Genomic DNA, 24,200 nt, shown 5'->3' with positions numbered 1-24,200 from the left:
TGAAGCAGCTCACGAGCTGAGGATCAGTCACGTGTTCACTCGATGTCCGCCACTCACACTCTACACAGCGGCTGTGGAAAGCATCTTGTCCGGAAATATCACAATCTGGTTTGGGAATTGCTCTGCCCAGGACAAGAAGGCTCTGCAGAGAGTAGTACGTTCGGCCGAACGCACTAAGGAAATTTCACTCGCCCCTCTGCAGGAACTGTACATCAGGTGGTGCAACTCCAGGGCCAATAAGATCATGGGAGACCCCTTCCACCCCTGCAACGGACTGTTCCAGCTGCTACGTTCAGGCAAGCGCCTCCGTTGTTATGCTATGAGAACGGAGAGGTTGAGAAGGAGTTTCTTCCCAGAGGCCATTAGGACTGTAATCTCCTATCTCACCAGAGACTAACTTTACTGAACCACTCTACTGCTTTTTTTTAATTGCTGTTTTTTACATTACATCCCTTTTTCCTTCCACCCACAATATTTAATATGTAAAAGAATATGTGATTCTGTTCCATTCTGTTTGTAGTTTGTTTGGTTGTTTGTTTGTTTGTCTTTTTGCACAAAGTCCGCGAGCATTGCCACTTTTCATTTCACTGCACATCTTGTATGTGTATGTGATGAATAAACTTGACTTGACGTCTGCCTTGCTTTGTCACAGGGGGATTCTGGAGGACCCTTGGCCTGCAGTGACTCGAGAGGAACCTGGTTCCTGGCGGGAATCGTCAGCTTTGGCAACGAATGTGCTCTGCCCAACTTCCCTGGCGTCTACACGCGTGTGACAGCCGTGAGAGACTGGGTAGAACAACAGACAGGGGTGTGATCCAGCCAGCACCTCTTCCTGACGTCTCCCTCACCTCACCCCCCACCCTGGGGTGCTCCTCCCCCACCCTGGGGTGCTCCTCCCCCACCCTGGTGTTTCCTCCCCTCCCCCCTACACAAGGATCTCTCCCCCACCCTGGGGTGTGGGCACAGACTGGGGAATGAACCTACCAGCACCTCACCCTGAGGTCTGCTCCACCCCCTATCTCTGGATCTGTCATTTTCACACCATACCCTTCCACATACCTCTAGTTTCCCCCTCCCGAGTCTGAAGAAGGGTCTCGACTCGAACACGTCACCTATCCATGTTCTCCACAGATGCTGCCTGACCCGCTGAGTTACTCCAGCACTCTGTGAAACGTCACCTATCCATGTTCTCCACAGATGATGCCTGACCCGCTGAGTTACTCCAGCATCTTGTGTCTACCATCAGCATTGGAGTCTGCCCCTCAGTGTAAGCTCATTATTTTACACCTACAATGGTTTTGTTTCCTTTGAAAACTGACATGAAATTTCAAACTAATAAAAGGTCATTTTGACGTCAATCCTGATTCTAGAGTAATATTTAACACTAAAGTGGCGACTAAGTTATGATGTAACAAATATGCTCACCCCTCCTGCTGTGTAAAGGCTAGTGATCAGATATAAACTGTAAATTATATATTCCAATGATTATTTAACAGAATAAAAGAAAGAAGTTGAATTTTTATATCAAAGCTAATTAGAGTCAGTCATACAAAGTGGAAACAGGCCCTTCGGCCCAAATCGTGTGTGCCAACCAACATGCCCCATCTACACTAGTCACACCTGCCCACTTTTGGTCCATACGCCTCCAAACTTTTCCCATCCATGTATCTGTCCAAGTGTCATTTAAATGCTGTAATGTAAAAGTGGCGACTGCGGAGGTTTATGGCCCCGACCACGGGTGAACAAGGAGGAGGGCTGACTGTACTTTGTGCCTTCCACCACAGTGAAGAATGCTGTGGTGGATGTTTGTGATAAATGTTATTGTGTATTGTGTGTTATTTTTTGATTGTACCGCTGCTGGCAAGTTCATTTCACTCCATTTTGTTGTGTATGTGATTGATTGATTGTTATAATACCAGCCTCGAGTACCTCCTCAGGCAGCTCGTTTCATATACCCACCATATACCCACTATGTGAAAATGGTGCCCTTCCGGTTCCTACTAAATCTTTCCTCTCTCATAGAAACATAGTAAGATAGGTGCAGGAGTAGGCCATTTGGCCCTTTGAGCCAGCACCACCTTTCAATATGGTCATGGCTGATCATCTAAAATCAGTACCCTGTTCCTGCTTTTTCCCCATAACTCTTGATTCCGTTAGCCCTCAGAGCTAAATCTCCCTTGAAAACATCCAGTGAATTGACCTCCACTGCCTCCTGTGGCAGAGAATTCCACAGATTCACAACTCTCTGGGTGAAAAAGTTTTTCCTCATCCCAGTCCTAAATGGCCTACCCCTAATTCTTAAACTGTGACCCCTGGTTCTGGATTCCATTAAAAAAAAGGGAACATTTTTCCTGCATCTAGCCTGTCCAATCCTTTAAGAATTTTATATGTTTCTATAAGATCTCCTCTCATCCTTCTAAATGAATAGAATCCCAGACAACCCATTCTTTCATCATACGTCAGTCCCACCATCCTTGGATTTAAGTTGGCGAACCTACGCTGCACTCTCACAACAGCAAGAATGTCCTTCCTCAAATTAGGAGACCAAAATTCCACACAATACTCCAGCTGTTGTCTCACTAGGACCCTGTACAACTGCAGTAGGAGCTCTTTGCTCCTAAACTCAAATCTTCTCGCAATGATGGCCAACATGCGACAGGCTTTCTTCATTGCCTGCTGTACCTGCATGTTTACTTTCAGTGACTAATGTATAAGGACACCCAGGTCTCGTTACACCTCCCCTTCTCCTAATCTGACACCATTCAGATAATAATCTGCTTTCCTGTTCTTGTCAACAAAGTGGATAACCACACATTTATCCAAATCATATATGCATCTGCCCACTCACCCAACCTGTCCAAGTCACCCTGCAGCCGCGTAGCTCACACTGTCACCCAGCTTTGTATCATCTGCAAACTTGATGTCACATTTAATGCCTTCATCTAAATGGTTAATATATTATAAATAACTGGGGTCCCACCACTGAATCTTGCGGCACCCCACTAGTCACTGCCTGCCATTCTGAAAAGGACCCGTTAATTCCTACTCTTAGCTTCCAGTCTGCCAACCAGTTCTCTATCCATGTCAATACCCTACCCCCAATACTGTGTGCTCTAATTTTGCACACTAATCTCTCGTGTGAGACCTTGTCAAAGGCTTTTTGAAAGTCCAGATACACTACATCCACTGGCTCTCCCTTATCCATTCTAGTTATATCCTCAAAAACATTCCAGAAGATTAGTCAAGCCTGATTTCCCCTTCATAAATGCATGCTGACTTTGACTGATCATGTCGCTCTCAGTTTAAACATTTGTCATCTGATTCAAGATTATCCAACCCTGTTCTTTTTGCAGCTTAACGCCATCTTTCCCACAGCAGGGTGATCAAAACTGTACACAATCTTCCAAACGCGGCCTCACCAACGTCTTCTACAACTGTAACATTACATCCCAGCTTCCAGACTCCATACTCTGCCTGATGAAGGCCAGTGTACTGAAAGCCTATCTATCTGTGACACCACTTTAGATGAACTACTCTATGTACCTGTTCTCCAAGATCCCTCAGCTCTACAACACTCCCCAGAGTCTTACCGTTCACTGTGAAATTTCTGCCGTGGTTTGGCATCCCAAAGTGAAACACCTTGCACTTGGTAACTGGACGGGGCATCGAAGGACGAGAAGCTGAAGTGAAGAAGTGGAAGCCAAGATACCGAATGGACACGACGCAGAAAAGCCAAATAACGGGCATGACGTCTCCGGGGACGGGGTTTGTCCGAAACCTTGTCAGCGATTGGTCCAGACCCCCCCCCCCAGTCCATCACATCACAGATCCTAGTTACTCATTAAGTGTTTTATTCACGACATCCCTGTTTCTTTTGGCAACCACTTAAAGTCCTTGGTCTCCAGTTCTCAAGTCTAGTTTATTTTGAGATGTGCAAGTGTAGTGAGGTACAGGAACAATGCAAAATCTTGCTTGCAGCAGCATTGCAGGCACACATAGACAACACACAAAAACATAACATAAATTATTCATAAATTGTACAAGACAATGAAAAGAAAAAATACTGTGCAATGAAATCAAAACATTAGATCAAACAGCCCAAACTCCGGTGCAACCCGTTCCACCTTAATCCCCCTGCCCGCGATGATTTTGAACCAAATCTCCTCTCAGCCTTCACTCCTCCTAAAAGACATTGCAACCAAAGTTCCAGGTCGCAGGGCTGATCTGAGAAAAGGACTCAAAATGCTGGAGTAACTCAGCCGGGACAGGCAGCATCCCCGGATAGAAGGAATGGTGATGTTTCTATGGAACCAATTTGGATTATCGTTTTGTTAAATCAACCGAAAGTTCCAATAACACGGGGTTTATTTTATATTCAGGGAAGTCCAAAAGAGGCGAAGGAAAATTAAAAATACCCCCCACCCATCCCGTCTCCCCCGGGCCAGTGATGTGATGGACACGGGGTCTGGACCAATCGCTGACAATCTCAGACAAATCCCATCCCCGGAGACATCATGTCTATTATCTGGCTTTTCAACGTCGCGTCCATTCGGTATCTTGGCTTCCACTTCTTCACTTCGCCTTCTCGTCCTTCGATGCCCCATCCGCACATGGACACTGGTACTAACATGGACACTCATACTAACATACACACTGGTATTAGTTCCCCCCCCACCATGGGTACCATGTAATCCCGTGCTACCTGCTCCATGGTCGGATAGTCGGTGACTAAACTGTCTCCCCCACCTGGTTTGCCAGGTGAGGAGGGGGCTGTGGACCCCCAGCAGGACCAAAAACAAGACCTGTCAAAGGGTGGATGAGCTCCTAGCGAGCCAATGGCCATCCACACTTCAGTAGACGTTACGATCACTGTCGTACACAACATTGTAATGAATGATGATAAAGCACACACACCAAAATCCTACACTTCCAATGGCGGAAGTCCGCAGGAACTGGAGGACAGAGACGTGTGGTGCGTCCGTCACCGTTCCCGACGGAAACTAGCGGCACTGCGTCGCTAATGTTTTCAACGATGGTGATGACGACTAACATGCACACTGGTCCTAACATGGACACAAGTACTAACATACACACTGATACTAACATACACACTGGTACTAACATACACACTGGTACTAACATGCACACTGGTACTAACTTGCACACTGGTACTAACATGCACACTGGTACTAACATGTACACTGTTACTAACATGGACACTGGTACTAACATGCACACTGGTACTAACATGCACACTGGTACTAACATGCACACTGGTACTAACATGCACACTGGTACTAACATGCACACTGGTACTAACATGCACACTGGTACTAACTTGCACACTGGTACTAACTTGCACACTGGTACTAACATGCACACTGGTACTAACTTGCACACTGGTACTAACATGCACACTGGTACTAACATGCACACTGGTACTAACATGCACACTGGTACTAACATACACACTGGTACTAACATACACACTGGTACTAACATACACACTGGTACTAACATGCACACTGTTACTAACATGGACACTGGTACTAACATGCACACTGGTATTAACATGCACACTGGTACTAACATGCACACTGGTACTAACATGCACACTGGTACTAACTTGCACACTGGTACTAACATGCACACTGGTACTAACATGCACACTGGTACTAACATGCACACTGTTACTAACACACTAACATGCACACAGGTACTAACATGCACACTGTTACTAACATGCACACAGGTACTAACATGCACACTGTTACTAACATGCACACTGGTACTAACATGCACACTGGTACTAACATGCACACTGGTACTAACACTAACACTGATACTAACATAGACACAAGTACTAACATGCACACTGGTACTAACACTAACACTGATACTAACATAGACACAAGTACTAACATGCACACTGGTACTAACATACACACTGGTACTAACAGACACATTGGTACTATAACACTGATACTAACATACACACTGGTACTATAACACTGATACTAACATAGACACAAGTACTAACATCGATACAAGTACTAACATTCACTCTGGTACTAACATGCACACTGATACTAACATGTACACAAGTACTAACATTCACACCGGTACTAACATGGACACAAGTACTAACATACACACTGGTACTAACATGGACACAAGTACTAACATACATACTGGTACTAACATAGACACTGATACTAACATGGACACTGGTACTAACATGGCCACAAGTACTAACATGGAAACAAGTACTAACATTCACACTGGTACTAACATGGACACAAGTACTAACTTGGACACAAGTACTAACATGGACACAAGTACTAACATATACACTGGTACTAACATACACACTGATACTAACATAGACACTGGTACTAACATAGACACAAGTACTAACATACACACAGGTACTAACATGGACACTGGTACTAACATAGACACTGTTACTAACATGGACAGAAGTACTAACATTCACACTAGTACTAACATACACACGTACTAACATGGACACTGTTACTAACATGGACACTGGTACTAACATGGACACAAGTACTAACATTCACACTGTTGCTAACATTGACACAAGTACTAACATGGACACTGATACTAACATGGACACTAGTACTAACATAGACACGTACTAACATACACACTGATACTAACATGTACACAAGTACTAACATGGACACTGTTACTAACATGGACACTGTTACTAACATGGACACTGGTACTAACATGGACACTGGTACTAACATGGACACTGGTACTAACATAGATTCAGAGTCAAGTCCCACTTTGGCCACGCCAACTAATTTGCCATATGGGCATGTCTGATTTGTCTGGATTTGGTCCATTGACAATAAAACGATTCCAATTGATGTACAGATCTAAACGTCTTTTAAAAGTAATCCCTGTATCTGCTTCTATAGTTTCCTGTGGCAGATTATTCTGGATACGGACTATACTCCAAATTAAAATGTTAAACATAGAATAGTACAGGTGTATGGTTCCTTGAAGGTGGAGTCGCAGGTAGATAAGGTGGTCAAAAAGGTTTTTGGCACTTTGGGCTTCAGTCAGAGTATTGAGTATAGAAGTTGGAAGGTCATGTTGCAGTTGTATAAGACGTTGGTGAGACCGCATTTAGAGTATTGTGTTCAGTTCTGGCAGTCATGAGAGGAATAGATTGGGTAGAGTCAAGTCTTTCCCCGCAACAGAGCCGAAGGGCCTGTTTCCACAATGTATCACTCTATGACTATGACTCTTTCACCTCTACAAGATCATCCCACAAAGTCTCTTGCCCAGAGTAGTGGACCTAGGTTTAAGGTGAAGAGGGAAAGATTTAATAGGAACCTGTGGGGTAACTTTTTCACACAAAGGGTGGTGGGTGTATGGAACAAGCTGCCAGAGGAGGTAGTTGAGGCAGGGACTATCGCAATGTTCAAGAATCATTTAGATAGGTGCATGGATAGGACAGGTTTAGAGTGAAATGGGCTAAACGCAGGCAGGTGGGACTAGTGTAGATGGGGCATGTTGGTGGGTGTGGGCAAGTTGGTCTGAAGGGCCTGGTTCCATGCTATGAACCTGTGACTATGAAGGGATATCTACTGCACTTGAAACAGGATATACAAATAGAGGTAAAGAAGTGTATGGTAGACAACAATGCTGGAGAAACTCAGCGGGTGAGGCAGCATCTGTGGAGAGAGGAGGAGAACTTCTTCAAAGTAGGCATACCTTGAGATTTCACAGTGGAGTGGACAAAATTGTTAAGGAGGAACTGCAGATGCTGGAAAAATCGAATGTAGACAAAAATGCTGGAGAAACTCGGCGGGTGAGGCAGCATCTATGGAGGGAGGAGGAGAGCTTCAAATTATGGGATGTTTGCCTTCATTGAGTATAAATATTCACAGGTCATGTTGCAGCTCAGGACTTTGGTGAGTGACATTGGGAAAATTGAATGCAGTTCAGGTTGTCCCATGAGTGGAAGGATGTGCAGGATTTGGTGAGGGTCCAGAAGAGATTTATCTAAATGCTGCCTGGATTAAAGGGTGTTTGCTATAAAGAGAGGTTAGACAAACTTGGATTGTTTTCCCTGGAGCTTTAGAGGCTGAGGGGAGGCCTGATAGAAAAATATAAAATGATGAGAGACATAGATAAGGTCTAGTTTAGTTTATTGTCACGTGTACCGAGATACAGTGAAAAGCTTTAGTAGACACACAGAACATTTTTCCAAGGATTGAAATTTCAAAGACTACAGGGCAGAGCTGTAAGGGGAAAGTGGGAAACTTTGGAGATGTGCAGGGCAAGTTTTTAGCTTAGTTTAGAGATACAGCGCGGAAACAGGCCCTTCAGCCCACCGGGCCCGCGCCAACCAGTGATCCCCGCACACTAACACTAGGGACAATGTTTTACATTCACCAGGCCAATTTACCTACAAACCTGTACACCTTTGGAGTGTGGGAGGAAACCGAAGATCTTGGAGAAAACCCATGCAGGTCACGGGGAGAACGTACAAACTCCGTACAGACAGCCCCCGTAGTCAGGATCGAACCCAGGTCACGGCGCTGTGAGGCAGCAACTCTACCGCTGCACCACCGTGACCGCCCTTTCCTTTTACAGAATGGTGTGTGCCAGGGGTGCTGGTGGAGGCCGTTACAAGCGTGACATTTAAGAGACGTGTACAGGCACATGGATAGGCTTGGAATGGAGGATGTGCAGACAGAGGAGGTTAGTTCAATTTGCCAGCATGTTTGGCAGGGACATTGTGGGCCGAAGGGCCTGTTCCTGTGTTGTACTGTTCTTTGTTCTCAATCAATCAGGCAGATTTTTGATCTGAAGGATCAAGACTTTTGAAATGCTCAACAAATAAGAGATTTAAAGCCACCCATAATTAACGGGATTGAAATGAGCCACTTAGGCTCTCCAGCTCTCCTCGTGAAACTGACCTAGTTAAATAAGCTTCACTTGATTACACTCACATTGAGTGCACGGACTTTAAATCTGTTAATACCTTTGTAGAATTTAATGAAAGTGAGTTGTTGTTTTCACAACATTACATCTGTTGTTTCCCAGTGCCACCTATGTCATATTAATTCCACTTTATATTCTGGCACAAAACTCACTGCATATTTACTGTAACTACAGTTAGGCTCTTTTTGGCAGAAAATGCAAATCTTGCAAAGTTATGAAAAGTGGACGGAGTGTTAATTGATCTGTAATTGTAGAGTGAAGGGATGTGTGGCCACAGATGGACAATATCTTCCATTGAGCAACATCTACCTGTCCCTGTCAGCTCGTTTTAGATTTACCTACATATAGGTGGAATAAGAAAGATTTAATGGGAAGCGTGCATGCTTTTTATCCATGACAGGATGGCGGGTATATATGCCAGAGTGGGTGGTTGAGGCAGGTACTGTAACAGCAATTAAATACATTTGGACAGGTACATGGATAGGAAATGTTTAGAGGGATATGGGTCAGGCATTGGCCAATGGCACTAGTGTAGACGGGGCATGTTGGTTGGCATGACGTGTTGGGCTGAAGGGCCTGTTTGTGTGCTGCATCAATCTACGACTCCAACTAAAACACATTATAATCACAAGGTACACAAAAAAGCTGGAGAAACTTGATGGGCCGAATGGCCTAATTCTGCTCCTATGAGCTTCAGTTACTTCACATTTGTTCAGTCCAATGTCAGACACGTTTGTTTGGTCAGCTCCTGCTTGGCCTGAAGTAGCCAATACGACAAACGACTGGGTCAATGAAACTGTTGAGCATCCCAAAAGTAAAGAGTGCATGGTTGATGGATTCAGGAAGCTCCTTCTTGTTTATCATGGCTGGGAAAAAGTTGTACCAGAATCCCAGGATGTAATACGGAGTCCAGCAAATGATGAAGGTGCTGACAAGGACAATAGACAGCTTCAGCGTCTTCACCCGCACCTTGGGAACATAGTTCTTGCTGCACCTCCAATCAGCATCTTTCAAGAACACTAGAAAAACAAAATACAAGATAACCAATATGTCCAGCTTCAAAGGGAGTCAAGATCGTCCCGTCAAAGAAGGCTCGAGGACCTGACCGCCGGAGAACAAAGAAGGGAAAAGATTTTACCTTTTTTTCACCTTCCATCACAGCGAGGAATGTAGAGGAGTCACTGAGGTGGATGTTTATGTTAAAATGTGTTTTGTGTGTTCCGTTGCTTTTTATTGGTATGAATGACTTGGAAAATGAAATTCCTTTCGTGTTGCAAAACATACTTGGTCAATAAAGTATTATTGTGGTTGTGATTGCGAGAGAATTAGTTCAGTTTAGTCGAGTTCAACCATGAGATACAGCATTGGAACTGGCCCAGTGGCTCACCGAGTCCACACCGACTGCCGATCACCCATTCACACTAGTTCTACAGAATGTAATGCCCATCCCACTTAGGAAACCTGAACGGAAACCTCTGGAGACTTTACGCCCCAACCAAGGTTTCCGTGCGGTTCCCGGAGGCTGCAGGTGGTTGCCGGAGGTTGCAGGTAGTGGAAGCAGTTAGGGTACTGACAAAAACCTCCGGGAACTGCACGGAAACCTTGGGTGGGGCGCCAAGTCTCCATAGGTTTCCGTTCAGGTTTCCTAAGTGGGACAGGGGCATTACAGTGCATGCTTCTATGTTATACTAGACTAAGTGGGACCCATTGGTTCCCATGTTCACACGGGAGGGCTGGTCCCCCGACGCAATATTCCACCTCTCCACCAATTACAATATTATTGGCCAGTGGGGGGGCTTTCTGGAGTGCTGGTATGGGTTCTTGGGGTGGCAGCTCAGTCCCTCAAGCCTGATCTGCTGGCAGCTCACTCACGGCTGGTAGGCTGGCAGTTGATTCATGGCTATTCCTTGAAATTCCATTTCAAGCATGGTGCAAGGCCACCAAATTCAAGTGCAGTTTCTTACCACTTTGAGCAGGGTGCAAGGCCACCAAATTCAAGTGCAGTTTCCTACCACTTCAAGCAGGGTGCAAGGCCACCGAATTCAAGTGCAGTTTCCAACCCCCGAGCAGGGTGCAAGGCCACCAAATTCTAGTGCAGTTTCATACCACTTCAAGCAGGGTGCAAGGCCACCAAATTCAAGTGCAGTTTCATACCACTTCAAGCAGGGTGCAAGGCCACCAAATTCAAGTGCAGTTTCACACCACTTCAAACTGGATCCAAGGCCACTAAATTCAAATGCAGCTTCATACAATTTCATGCAGGGTGAAATCACCAGAAAACCACACAGAACACCAAACTCACAGTTCAGTAGTCATTCATTGTGTTCAGTTGATTCACAGCTCAGACAGAGTCGTGACCTCTCCCTCCCCCATCATGCAGAGACTGAGCCACACACACACTTCCGGGTTTTATAACACCTCCCCCTCGAAAAGGTGTGGCCTTCATGGCGTGATTGACAAGAGAGAGATTCTCAACATTTTTAAAACTCTAATAACACTTTTATTTTTCATTGATGGGAAGAATTCTCTGCACCTGCTGAGCAGTGGGGGACTGAGTAAGATGGCTAAAAATCACAGCCGTAAGTGGTAGCGTTTTATCTAAAATCAATATACAGTGCAAACAGAAGTGCATTTGCAGTAGTGCCTTTTAACTTCAAGCCAAAGAACCCAAACCGCCATTTGCAGCAAGTAGTGCCTTTCAACTTCAAGCCAAAGCACCCAAGCCACCATTTTCAGTAAGTAGTGCATTTCAACTTCAAGCCAAAGCACCTAAGCCACCATTTGCAGTAAGTAGAGTCTTTTAACTTTGCCAAAGCACCCAAACAAACATTTGCTGGCAGTGCCTTTTTACTTCAAACAAAATATATTTTCATTTTCAAACTACATTAAGGGGACTCACAGTTGAGTAGACATGTGTTCAGTGTTATTCAGAGCTCAGAGAGACCCTTTGGCTTCATCCATCTTGCAGAGACTGAGTAAGGCACACCACTTCCTGGTTTTATAGTCCCTCCCCCTTCCTCCAGCAAGAAGTAGTGCATTTCAACTTCAAGCCGAAGCACCCAAGCCACCATTTGCAGTAAGTAGTGTATTTTAACTTCAAGCCAAAGCACCCAAGCCACCATTTACAGTAAGTAGTGCCTTTCAACTTCAAGCCAAAGCACCCAAGCCACCATTTGCAGTAAGAAGTGCCTTTCAACTTCAAGCCAAATCACCCAATGCATCATTTGCAGTAAGTGGTACCTTTCAACTTCAAGCCAAAGCACCCAATCCACCATTTGCAGTAAGCAGTACCTTTCAACTTCATGCCACCATTTGCAGTAAGTAGTGCTTTTCAACTTCTAGCCAAAGCACCCAAGCCATCATTTGCAGTAAGTAGTACCTTTCAACATCAAGCCAAAGCACCCAAGCCACCATTGCAGTAGGTAGTGCCTTTCAGCTTCAAGCCAAAGCATCGAAGCCAACATTTGCAGTAAGTAGTGCCTTTCAACTTCAAGCCGAAGCATTCAAGCCGAAGCACCCAAGCAACCATTTGCAGTAAGTAGTGCCTTTCAACTTCAGGCCAAAGCACCCAAGCCACCATTTGCAGTAAGTAGTGCCTTTCAACTCATGCCACCATTTGCAGTAAGAAGTGCCTTTCAACTTCAAGCCAAATCACCCAAGTCATCATTTGCAGTAAGTAATGCCTTTCAACTTCAAGCCAAAGCACCCAAGCCACCATTTGCAGTAAGTAGTGCCTTTCAACTTCATGCCATCATTTGCAGTAAGTAGTGCCTTTCAACTTCAAGCCAAAGCACCCAATCCACCATTTGCAGTAAGTAGTGCATTTCAACTTCAAGCCAAAGCACCCAAGCCGCTATTTGCAGTAAATAGTGCATTTCAACTTCAAGCCAAAGCACCCAAACCATCATTTGCAGTAAGTAGTGCCTTTCAACTTCAAGCCAAAGCACCCAATCTACCATTTGCAGTAAGTAGCGCCTTTCAACTTTAAGCCAAAGCACCCAAGCCACAATTTGCAGTAAGTAGTGCCTTTCAACTTCATGCCACCATTTGCAGTAAGTAGTGCCTTTCAACTTCAAGCCAAAGCACCCAAGCCACCATTTGCAGTAAGGAGTGCCTTTCAACTTCAAGCCAAAGCTCCCAAGCTACCATTTGCAGTAAGTAGTGCCTTTTAACTTCAAGCCAAAACACCCAAGCCACCATTTGCAGTAAGTAGTGTCTTTCAACTTCAAGCCAAATCTCCCAAGCCACCATTTGCAGTAAGTAGTGCCTTTCAACTTCAAGCCAAAGCTCTCAAGCCACCATTTGCAGTAAGTAGTGCCTTTCAACTTTAAGCCAAAGCACCCAAGCCACCATTTGCAGTAGGAAGTGCCTTTCAACTTCAAGCCAAAGCACGCAAACAACCATTTGCAGGCAGTGCCTTTTTACTTCAAACAAACCATATTTTCATTTTCAAACCACATTAAGGGTACTCACAGTTGTGTAGACATTTGTTCAGTGTTATTCAGAGCTCAGAGAGACGTGACCCTTGACTTCATCCATCTTGCAGAGATTGCGTGAGGCACACCACTTCCTGGTTTTATAGTCCCTCCCCTTCCCTCCATCAGGGGCAGCAGAGAGAATGGTGATTTTTTAAAAAACATTAATATCTCTCTGATTTGTCATTGATGGGAAAAATCCTCCACACCCGTAAGGCGGAGGGGGTCTCTGAGCGAGGTGGCCAAAAATGACGGCTGTAGGTGGCGGCGTTCTGTCGGAAATCGCAGCACAGTGGGCTAAAGCGGTCAAGATCACAGATTTAGTAATATTGATGGCACATGGTTTGCTTGCTTTCATTAGTAGGGTCAGGAAGTCATGCTGCAGCTTTATAGGATTTCAATTATATACATTGAGTATTGCATGCAGTTCTAGTCATGCCATTTAAAGAACGAATAGAGAGGATGCAGAAGAGGTTTGCCACAATGATGCCTGCATTAGGGGGTATTATCTATAAGTAGAGGTTGGGTAGAGACCACAGAATAGTACATCACAGGAACAGGCCCTTTGGCCCACAATGTTTGCACTAAATATGATGACGTTAACTTGATCTCATTGGCCTGTACAGGATCCAATTCCTTCTATTCCCTGCCCTTCCACATGACTATCTAAACACTTGTTAAACACCACTATTGTATCAGCCTCCTCCAACCGCCCTGGCAGTGCATTCCAGGCACCCACCACTCTATGTAAACAAAATCCTGTTCCCCACATCGCCACTAGACTCTCACCCTATAGCTATGGTCTCTAGGGTTGGACATTTCTACCATGGGAACAATGCTCTGACCTCCCCTCAAACTTCTACATTCCTGAAATAACAATCCAAGTCTATCCAACCTCTCTCTGTAGCTGAAACCGTCTAATCCAGACAGCATTCTGGATCAACCCTGAGTCTCTGGCACTGTGAGGCAGTAACTCCACCGCTGTGCCACCGTGACACCCAAATATTCATCGCACCTTCTGATTTCCTCACAATTTTAATCAATTTAAACTTCCATAAACAAAGGAATACTTGAGAGATTACTTCTTGGAATGTACATGTGTGTACAACCATGTACAAGCGCATACAAGTGTATAGAAGTGTGTACAAGCATGTACAAGTGTGTACAAGTGTATAGAAGCATGTACATGCATGTACAAGTGTATCGAAGCATGTACAAACATGTACAAGTGTATAGAAGCACGTACAAGTGTGTACAAGTGTATAGAAGTGTATAGAAGTGTGTACAAGCATGTACATGCATGTACAAGTGTATCGAAGCATGTACAAACATGTACAAGTGTATAGAAGCATGTACAAGTGTGTACAAGTGTATAGAAGTGTGTACACATGTGTACAAGTGTATAGAAGCACATACATGCATGTACAAGCGTGTACAAGTGCATAGAAGCATGTACAAGCGTGTACAAGTGCCATCATGGACTATCACAAGAACATCTAAACGATTTGTGAACTTAAATTGTAGAATTGCATCAATATATTATTGTTGGTAGGTCAGTAGGGAGCAAGTAAATACCTACATTTTCCATTTAGAATGGTTTTCCTTGTGATTGTTATGAAAATGCTGGCATAACAGAAGACCATGATTATGAGGGGCAGCAGGAAGAGCCAGAGGAAGGTGAAGAGGAAGTAGAGCGTCTCGTGCCAGGGTTGAGGGAAGCTGCCGTGAGTCACGCACTGGGTGAACGGAGCGGGCACGGAAATGGAGACTGTGCGGAAAAGGACAAGCTGCAACACAAATTACATCGTGTTAATGTTTACAACTTTAGCGATGAACACAACTGAATCCTAAATTCTAACAGTGTAGAGATAGGTCCCTTCATGTTAATTGTGTTGTATGAAGAGCAAGACTTACACACTGGTTGCCTGGATCACAAGAGAGAGATTTATTACCCAACATTCCCTGCTTATATTGAACACCAACTCATTAACATACACATGAATATGTATGAATACATTACAAATTGTACCTTCAATGACTCTTTGTAAAAACTATTCATTTAATCAGTCCCTACTCTTTACTGGTGTGCATTGCACCAATACCTTTATCAAACTCCCATCCTTACCGATACCATTCCTCATAACCACAAAAAACATAGGTCACATTTGTCTCCTTTGCTAATTAATCATAAATGTGCTTAACAATGTCCTTGCTAGTTTGAACATAGAACATATAACAGTAACAGGTCCTTCGGCTCAATGTTTGTGCTGAATAGGATGGTCATAAGGAACAGAATTAGGACATTGGGCCCATCAGGTCTACTCTGCCATTCAATCATGGCTGATCTACCTCTCCCTCCCAACCCCATTCTCCTGCCTTCTACCCATAACCTCTAACACCTGTACGAATCAATAATCTATCTATCTCTGCCGTAAAATTATCCATTGACTTGGCCTCCACAGCCTTCTATGGCAATGAATTCCACAGATTCACCACCCTCTAAATAAATACATTTCTCCTCATCTCCTTCCTAAAACAACGTCCTTTAATTCTGAGGCTAATTAAATTCATTGCCATTCCCATTAGTGGAAACATCCTCTCCACATCCACTCTATCCAATGCTAAATTAAACTAATCTCCTCTGCCTACTAATGATCCATATCCCCTGCATAACCATGTATCTGTCTAAAAGCCTCTTATCGTATCTGCCTCCACCACCACCCCTGGCAGCATGTCCCATGCCCCCACTACCCTCTGTGTAAAAACACTTGCCCCGCACATCTCCTTTATACTTTGCCCCTCTCACCTTAAAGCCGTGCACTCTGGTCGTTGCCATTTCCACCCAGGGAATTTTTTCTCCTTTTTTACTTAGCACAATTATATTTCTGCTTATGCTAGTATGATGGTGATAAATCACTTGGGTCCATTTTAAGCTTAAAAATCCTTCCCTGCATTTCATGTTCAGAACGGTACAGTTTTCCCACTGAGTGCTAAACAGTGTTTGATAAAAATGTAGCTTCATATTTTCCCTGTACGCTGCATGGTTTTATTTATTAAACCTCGATTTGAATGTGCAACACATGTATATATATATATACTAGACCAAGTGCAGACCCGTTGGGTCTGCTCCCCCAACGCAGCCGTTCCCTACCCGTAGCCCCCACGGGAGACGTGGTCCTCCAACTAAAGATTCGAGCACTCAGCAGTGCGGCTGTTTTTAAATGGCGTCTTTGAGGAGAGAGGCGGGCGCCAGCAGCCGTTATGGTCGCTGACCAGCAGGCGACAAAATGAGTGGGGGGAGGGGGGGGGGAGAAGGATTTTATTAAAAATGTGTACAGAAACACGACGAAATTTAATGAGGAGTGGATACTTGGAATGAAAAGTGAAATCTCTACCAAAATGGGAAAAAATCTGGTCGTTTGTGGGTCTGGTGTTGGCGTAGCAACAAATCAAAGGCTGGCACCCACAAGTCAGGCAGAAATAATATTAGATAGATAGATAGATAGATAGATAGATAGATAGATAGATAGATAGATAGATAGATAGATAGATAGATAGATAGACAGACAGACAGACAGGCAGGCAGGCAGGCAGGCAGACAGACAGACAGACAGACAGACAGACAGACAGATAGATATGATCTAGGTGTAAATGTAGATGGGTCAGTGAGTAAATTTGCTGACTACATCACAATTGGCTGGAATGTACCGGAGGTGGAAGCAGATTAAATAAAGATGTTTTAGAGACTTTTAGATAAGCAAATGGGAGTGCAGGGAAAGGAGGGGGGATATGGAGATGAGAGCAGTTTAACTTGGCATCATGTTCGCCACAGACCTTGTGGGGCAAAGGGCCTGTATCTGTACAGTTCTAAGTTAACCTGTCTCTCGCTTCTAACCCACATAGGAAGGGCTGTGTCTGTGTCTACATCTCCTCTCCCAATGTTCAGGCATCTATCAGCTCTCCCGCAGAGGCAGCGATTCATATGGACCATCCTCTCCTGCATTTAGGTCTCTCAATGACACCACCTCCACACAAGACCTAGCTCCGAGCGGGCCGGTACATGTGGCGCGACCACTAGACAGACACCCGCTCCCACCCCAGTGAAGACATCCATCCCCCGGGCCACACTGTACCTGTGGAGCGGCCAGAGCTCCGCTGGACATCCAGGCTGCGGCCAGCATGGCTCGGTTCCTGCGGGCTGCCAGGCCGATAGAGAGCGGGCGGACGACGGCACAGTAGCGGTCTAGGCTGATAACGAGAGTGACGAGGGCGCAGGAGTACATGGCGAAGAGTTTGAGGAACATGAGGAGTCTACACGCGGCGGCTCCGGCCGCCCACTGCACCGTGTAGTTCCAGCAGGCATCCATGGGCATGACCAACGCGGTGACCAGCAGGTCGGCGCCGCACAGGTTCACCAGTAATGTGCGGATATGTGAGCGGCGAGCCCGCAGCGCGCCCAGTAACACGTACACATTGAGAGACGAGGAGATGCCGGCCATGGCCAGGGTGAGCAGCACTCTGATGGCCGACGCCGTGGAGAAGCTGGGTAGCAGCAACTGTGAACGGCTGCAGTTGGTGGAGCTGCCGTTACAGGTGGACAGAGCCGGCAGCATCCCGAGCACAGCCGGCCTGGGGCAGAGACCCGACCCGACCCGCACTGACAGGAGAATCAACTCAGACCACAGCCGAGAAAGGCGTCAAACGACACACGGACCCGCACTCAGGGGGGCGAGACCGCTGGAGATCGGGTTTAATTGAAGCTCCACTGTTCAGAGTAACTCTTTCTCCGCCCATTCATCCCTTCCCCCCTCCCTGTAGACCCCACCCCCCATGTGACACAACCCGGGCTGAAACATTCCCACAGAGCCGACACAGTTCCCACCAACTTCTACAGATGCATCATAGAAAACTTTTTTATCGGGATGCATCACAGCTTGGTTTGGGCACAGCTCCATCCAAGACAGCAAAAAATTGCAGTGAATTGTGGACGCAGCCCAGACCATCACACAAACGGGGAAATTTGCAAAGGCTACTGGGGAGACTTTAAACTAGAATGGTTGGGGCGAGGGACTCAAATAGAGAAAGCTAGTAGACAGAATGGGAGGCAGGAAGCAGAAAAGGGAAGCACTCGGACGCAAGAGGAGAAAGAAGAAAAAGGAAATAAACAGAGAATAAGAGGCAGGGGGTTTCTTAAATGTGCATATTTTAATGCTAGGAGCATTGTAAGAAAGGTGGATGAGCTTAGAGTCTGGATAGACACCTGGAAGTATGATGTTGTGGCGATCAGTGAAACATGGTTGCAGGAGGGCTGTGATTGGAAACTAAATATTCCAGGATTTCGTAGCTTCAGGTGTGATAGAATTGGAGGGGCAAGAGGTGGAGGTGTTGCATTGCTAGTCAGGGAAGATGTTACAGCAGTGCTTTGGCAGGATAGATTGGAGGGCTCATCTAGGGAGGCTATTTGGGTGTAACTGAGAAGTGGGAAAGGTGTAGCAACACTTATAGGGGTGTATTATAGACCGCCAAATGGGGATCGAGAATTGGAAGAGCAAATGTGTAAGGAGATAGCAGATATTAGTAGTAAGCACAAGGTAATGATTGTGGGAGATTTCAACTTTCCACACATAGACTGGGAAACACATTCTGTAAATGGGCTGGATGGTTTGGAGTTTGTAAAATGTGTGCAGGATAGTTTTTTGCAGCAATACATAGAGGTACCTACTAGAGGAGGGGCAGTGCTGGACCTCCTGTTAGGAAATGAGATGGCACAGGTGGAGGAGGTATGCGTTGGGCAGCACTTCGGGTCCAGTGATCACAATACCATTAGTTTCAATATAATTATGGAGAGGGTCAGAACTGGACCTAGGGTTGAGATTTTTGATTGGAGAAAGGCTAACTTTGATGAGATGCAAAATGATTTAAAAGAAGTGAACTGGGACATTTTGTTTTATGGGAAGGATGTAGAAGAGAAATGGAGGACATTTAAAGGGGAAATTTTAAGAGTACAGAATCTTTATGTTCCTGTTCAGTTGAAAGGAAACAGTAAAAATTGGAAAGAGCCCTGTTTTTCAAGGGAAATTGGACATCTTGTTCGGAAAAAGAGGGAGATCTACAATAATTATAGGCAGCATGAAGTAAATGAGGTGCTTGAGGAGTATAAGGAATGTAAAAAGAATCTTAAGAAATAAATTAGAAAAGCTAAAAGAAGACATGAGGTTGCTTTGGCAAGTAAGGTGAAAGTAAATCCAAAGGGTTTCTACAGCTATATTAATAGCAAAAGGATAACGAGGGATAAAATTGGACCATTGGAGAGACAGAGTGGACAGCTATCTGCAGAGCCAAAAAAGATGGGGGAGATATTGAACAATTTCTTTTCTTTGGTATTCACCAAGGAGAAGGATATTAAATTATGTGAGGTAAGGGAAACTAGTAGAGTAGCTATGGATGCTATGAGTTTCAAAGTAAAAGAAGTACTGACACTTTTGAAAAATATAAAAGTGGATAAGTCTCCAGGTCCTGACAGGATATTCCCTAGGACATTGAGGGAAGTTAGTGTAGAAATAGCCGGGGCTATGACAGAAATATTTCAAGTGTCATTAGAAACGGGAATAGTCCCCGAGGATTGGCGTACTGCGCATGTTGTTCCATTGTTTAAAAAGGGTTCTAGGAATAAACCTAGCAATTATAGACCTGTTAGTTTGACTTCAGTGGTGGGCAAATTAATGGAAAAGATACTTAGAGATAATATACATAAGCATCTGGATAAACAGGGTCTGATTAGGAACAGTCAACATGGATTTGTGCCTGAAAGGTCATGTTTGACTAATCTTCTTGAATTTTTTGAAGAGGTTACTAGGGAAATTGACGAGGGTAAAGCAGTGGATGTTGTCTATATGGACTTTAGTAAGGCCTTTGACAAGGTTCCTCATGGAAGGTTGGTTAAGAAGGTTCAACTGTTGGGTATAAATGCAGGAGTAGCAAGATGGATTCAACAGTGGCTGAATGGGAGACGCCAGAGGGTAATGGTGGATGGCTATTTGTTGGGTTGGAGGCAGGTGACTAGTGGGGTGCCTCAGGGATCTGTGTTGGGTCCTTTGTTGTTTGTCATGTACATCAATGATCTGGATGAAGGTGTGGTAAATTGGATTAGTAAGTATGCAGATGATACCAAGATAGGGGGTGTTGTGGATAATGAAGAGGATTTCCAAAGTCTACAGAGTGATTTAGGCCATTTGGAAGAATGGGCTGAAAGATGGCAGATGGAGTTTAATGCTGATAAATGTGAGGTGCTACACCTTGGCAGGACAAATCAAAATAGGACGTACATGGTTCTTCTTCTTCGAGTCCGTTGCAATCTCAGATGTCGTTCTGCCAGTATCTGGCGCAGGTCACAGCTGGTCGGGTCGGTTCAGCCAGGTCCTGGGGGCTGCACTGGGGGGCGTCGTCACACTCCAGTAGGTGGGACATTCATGCTTTCATAAGTGCTTTGCACCTCCCCTGCTCCACTCGTAATCTGTTGAGGGTCTTCCAGGTTGGCCATGGGAGGTCGTGTCCGCTGGCGAGGCATTCAGTCGGAGTGATTCCTCTCCATCCAGTCGTGGGCTCGTGTGTTGAGCTGGTTCCATTCATCTTTCCAGGTGTTGGTCCTTGCTGTTTCTTTGGTTGTCTGGAGAGGTGGGACTGTCTGCAAGAAACTGGCTCTGGATTTCAGTCGGGGTGGAGGTGCTGTGTGTCCGTGCAGGGGGTGCCTGGTATCGATCTCCTGTGCTCTCCGCTCGTCTTGGGCGACGATGGATCGTCTGATATGGGGGGGGGGGGGCAATACCAGCTAGGGCGTAGAGACACGGGACTGGCGTTGTCTTTATGCATCCCGTGATAATGCGGCAGGTGACGTTGAGGGCTGTGTCAACCAGTTTAGTGTGGTGGGAGCGGCTCCAGCTTGAGCACGCGTATTCAGCTGTGGAGAAGCACAGGGCTAGGGCAGTTGCACGGATGGTTGGTGGATCAGCGCCCCACTTTGAGTTTACCAGTTTGCGCAGGATGTTGTTGCGAGTGTTGACCTTGGCTTTGGTGTTCTGAAGGTGGGTTTTGAAAGAGAGTGTCCTGTCGAGTGTGACTCCGAGGTACATGGGGTGGAAGTGGTTGGAGAGTTTGTGGCCATCCCATGAGACGCTCAGTTGTTTTCCTGCATCTCGATTTTTAAGATGGAAGCTGCATAGTTGGGTTTTTGATGGGTTGGGTTTCAGGTGGTTGTTATTGTAGTAGGTTGTCATCTCTTAGAGGGCGCTTTCCAGGACAGACTCGATCTTCTGGAAGTTCTCCTGTTGGGTGGTGATGCAGAGGTCATCAGCATAGATGAAGCGGCGGCATTGTGGGGGAAGTGGTTGGTCGTTGGTGTAGATGTTGAAGAGGAGCGGGGCCAGTACGCTGCCTTGTGGTAGGCCATTCTTTTGGGATTTCTATTTGCTCTTCTTGTCGTTTAGTTGAACGAAGAAGCGCCTGTTGTTGAGAAGGCTTTTGATGACTTGGCACAGGTCGAGGTCAGCAGTCATGTCAAAAAGTTTCCTGATCATGGTGCGGTGCTGGACAGTGTCGTAGGCAGCGGTGAGGTCTATGAAAGCTGCTCCGGTGATGAGTTTGCACTCAAAACCGTCCTCAATGTGTTGGGTGAGGTTCAGTAGCTGCCCGGCACAGGAGCGGCCAGGGCGGAAGCCAGCTTGATCTTTAGTAAGCTTGGAGTCTATAAGTGGCATAAGGCGTTGGAGTAGTAGCCTCTCGTAGAGCTTGTAGGTGATGCAGAGGAGGGAAATGGGTCTGTAGCTCTTTGGGGATGATGGGTCCTTTCCAGGTTTGGGAATTGCGACAGTCTTGGCCTTTCTCCATACAGGTGGGGTTGTTTTCTGTGCCATGCATGAGTTCAGCATTGCTAGGAGCCAGGTCTTTGCTTTAGGTCCAAGGTGCTGTATCATTTCCGTCAGTACATCATCGATTCCTGCTGCTTTCCCAGGTTTCAGCATGCTCATTGCAGCTTCGAGTTCTTCTAGGTCGAACGGTTTGGTGAGAGCGCTGGCTGGTTGTAGGCGGTCTGTTACCGCTGTCCGGCGGTATTCTCCTGTGGGTCTGTGCCGTTTTGGCTACGACCGTTTGCCACCAGCTGTGCTGCAACTGAGTTTGCTGTGACTGTTGTGAGCGTGGGCGGTGTGGTATGGTCTTCACCGAGGCGGCGGATTGTGGCCCATGCCTTCCTGCTGTTATTGGTCATGTTGGTGTTTTCTATCAACTCCTTCCAGACTTGCCTTCGGTCCTCCCCGACTGTGTTCAACAGGATCTCTCCGAGTTCCATGGTGGTGGAGGAGAAAGGGTCCTCGTGGTATGCCCTGTGGTAGGCTTTCAGTAGATCGCTGGATGTTTCCGACAGCCCGGGGATGTACTCGGTCTGGCATCCTCTTGGTATATGTCGCCTGGCTGACCTTTTCAGCAGTTCTATGAACATGGTATAGTTGTTGGGGTGTGATGGAATGCTGGGGATGGAGTCTTCGATCTCCTGTTGGAATGACAGCCAGTCGGCCTTCCGCAGATTGAACCTTCTGCGGAAGGGGACGGTTGTTGCTTGGAGAGCGGATCGAATGGTTATGGTGATTGGCCGGTGTTGCGTATGGGGGATAGGGTCCAGGACCTCTTTCACAGCTCTGGATGATAGTTCGCTGCTCACACAAACAAGGTCTGGGTTATATCCTCGTTTCCATCTGGCACTGTGGAAAGATTTTGGCAGTTTGGAGTCATGGATCAGGGTCAGGTGTTTCGACTCGAGCCAGGTTTCGACTTCATCTCCATCTTGATTGTTCACTTCATAGCCCCACAATGAGCTATGGGCATTGAAGTCCCCAATGCTAATGTGGTATTTCCTCTTGCATCTGTCTGGCAGTTCAGAGTGGAGGAACGGACTTTGGGGGGGTTTATACACTGATGTGACAGAGATGTTTGGGAGGGCAACTGTGATGGTTCCCATTTGCCCTTCGGTGGTGTGGGTGCAGACCTCTTCGATCGCGAGGTTTGGTCTGCTGAATACAGCTGACCCATACTGTCTGTGTCGGATCTCGGCCACCAGCTTCATTCCAGGGATGGCTGGTCGGTGTTGTGTAGGGCCGGTGTGGGTTTCCTGCATGCACACTATGTCGAAGCGTTTGGCCGCTGTCGCTAGTATGTCTGCCTTGCATCTGGAGAAGCCTTCAATATTGATTGAGGCGATTGACAGTGCAGGCCCCGAGGAGGGTGAGTGTCTGTGGCGCTTCGGCATCGTCATCTAGTAGATTGCTTGGGTAAGTATACAGATATTGGCCTACTGGTGGTAATAATATCAGATTATACCATTCAGTGTTTCCCAGGCTGCACCACAGGGAGGTTTCTGTATTAGCAGCCCACGTACATGGTAAATGGTAGGGAATTGAAGAATGCAGTTGAACAGAGGGATCTGGGAATAACCGTGCATAGTTCCCTGAATGTGGAATCTCATATAGATAGGGTGGTAAAGAAAGCTTTTGGTATGCTAGCCTTTATAAATCAGAGCATTGAGTATAGAAGCTGGGATGTAATGTTAAAATTGTACAAGGCATTGGTGAGACCAAATCTGGAGTATGGTGTACAATTTTGGTCGCCCAATTATAGGAAGGATGTCAACAAAATAGAGAGAGTACAGAGGAGATTTACTAGAATGTTGCCTGGGTTTCAACAACTAAG

The 24,200-nt window shown here is 45.8% G+C and overlaps 2 protein-coding genes across 2 annotated transcripts in view; one reads left to right on the top strand and one right to left on the bottom strand.

Moving 5' to 3' along the window:
- LOC116971607 (transmembrane protease serine 11D-like) overlaps positions 1–829 on the top strand; it is a 72,330-nt gene extending 71,501 nt beyond the window's left edge. The window contains exon 12 of the mRNA XM_033018842.1: positions 653–829. Coding sequence (XP_032874733.1) covers positions 653–814 — 162 coding nt within the window. The 3' untranslated portion in view covers positions 815–829. The remainder of the gene's footprint in view (positions 1–652) is intronic.
- An 8,829-nt stretch (positions 830–9,658) lies between these two features.
- On the bottom strand, positions 9,659–23,760 carry LOC116971606 (5-hydroxytryptamine receptor 7-like). The gene is made up of 5 exons (XM_033018841.1): positions 22,840–23,760; positions 21,344–21,373; positions 17,597–18,049; positions 15,043–15,250; positions 9,659–10,007 (listed from the first exon to the last, which is right to left on the bottom strand). The coding sequence occupies exons 1-5, from the start codon at positions 23,758–23,760 to the stop codon at positions 9,730–9,732; spliced, it is 1,890 nt and encodes a 629-aa protein (XP_032874732.1). The 3' UTR covers positions 9,659–9,729.
- Positions 23,761–24,200: the final 440 nt, after the last annotated feature.

Source organism: Amblyraja radiata, chromosome 3, assembly GCF_010909765.2.
Source record: "Amblyraja radiata isolate CabotCenter1 chromosome 3, sAmbRad1.1.pri, whole genome shotgun sequence".
Lineage (NCBI taxonomy): Eukaryota > Metazoa > Chordata > Chondrichthyes > Rajiformes > Rajidae > Amblyraja > Amblyraja radiata.
Note: the sequence above shows the minus strand (reverse complement) of the source record. Positions and strands in the feature narration are given on the sequence as shown.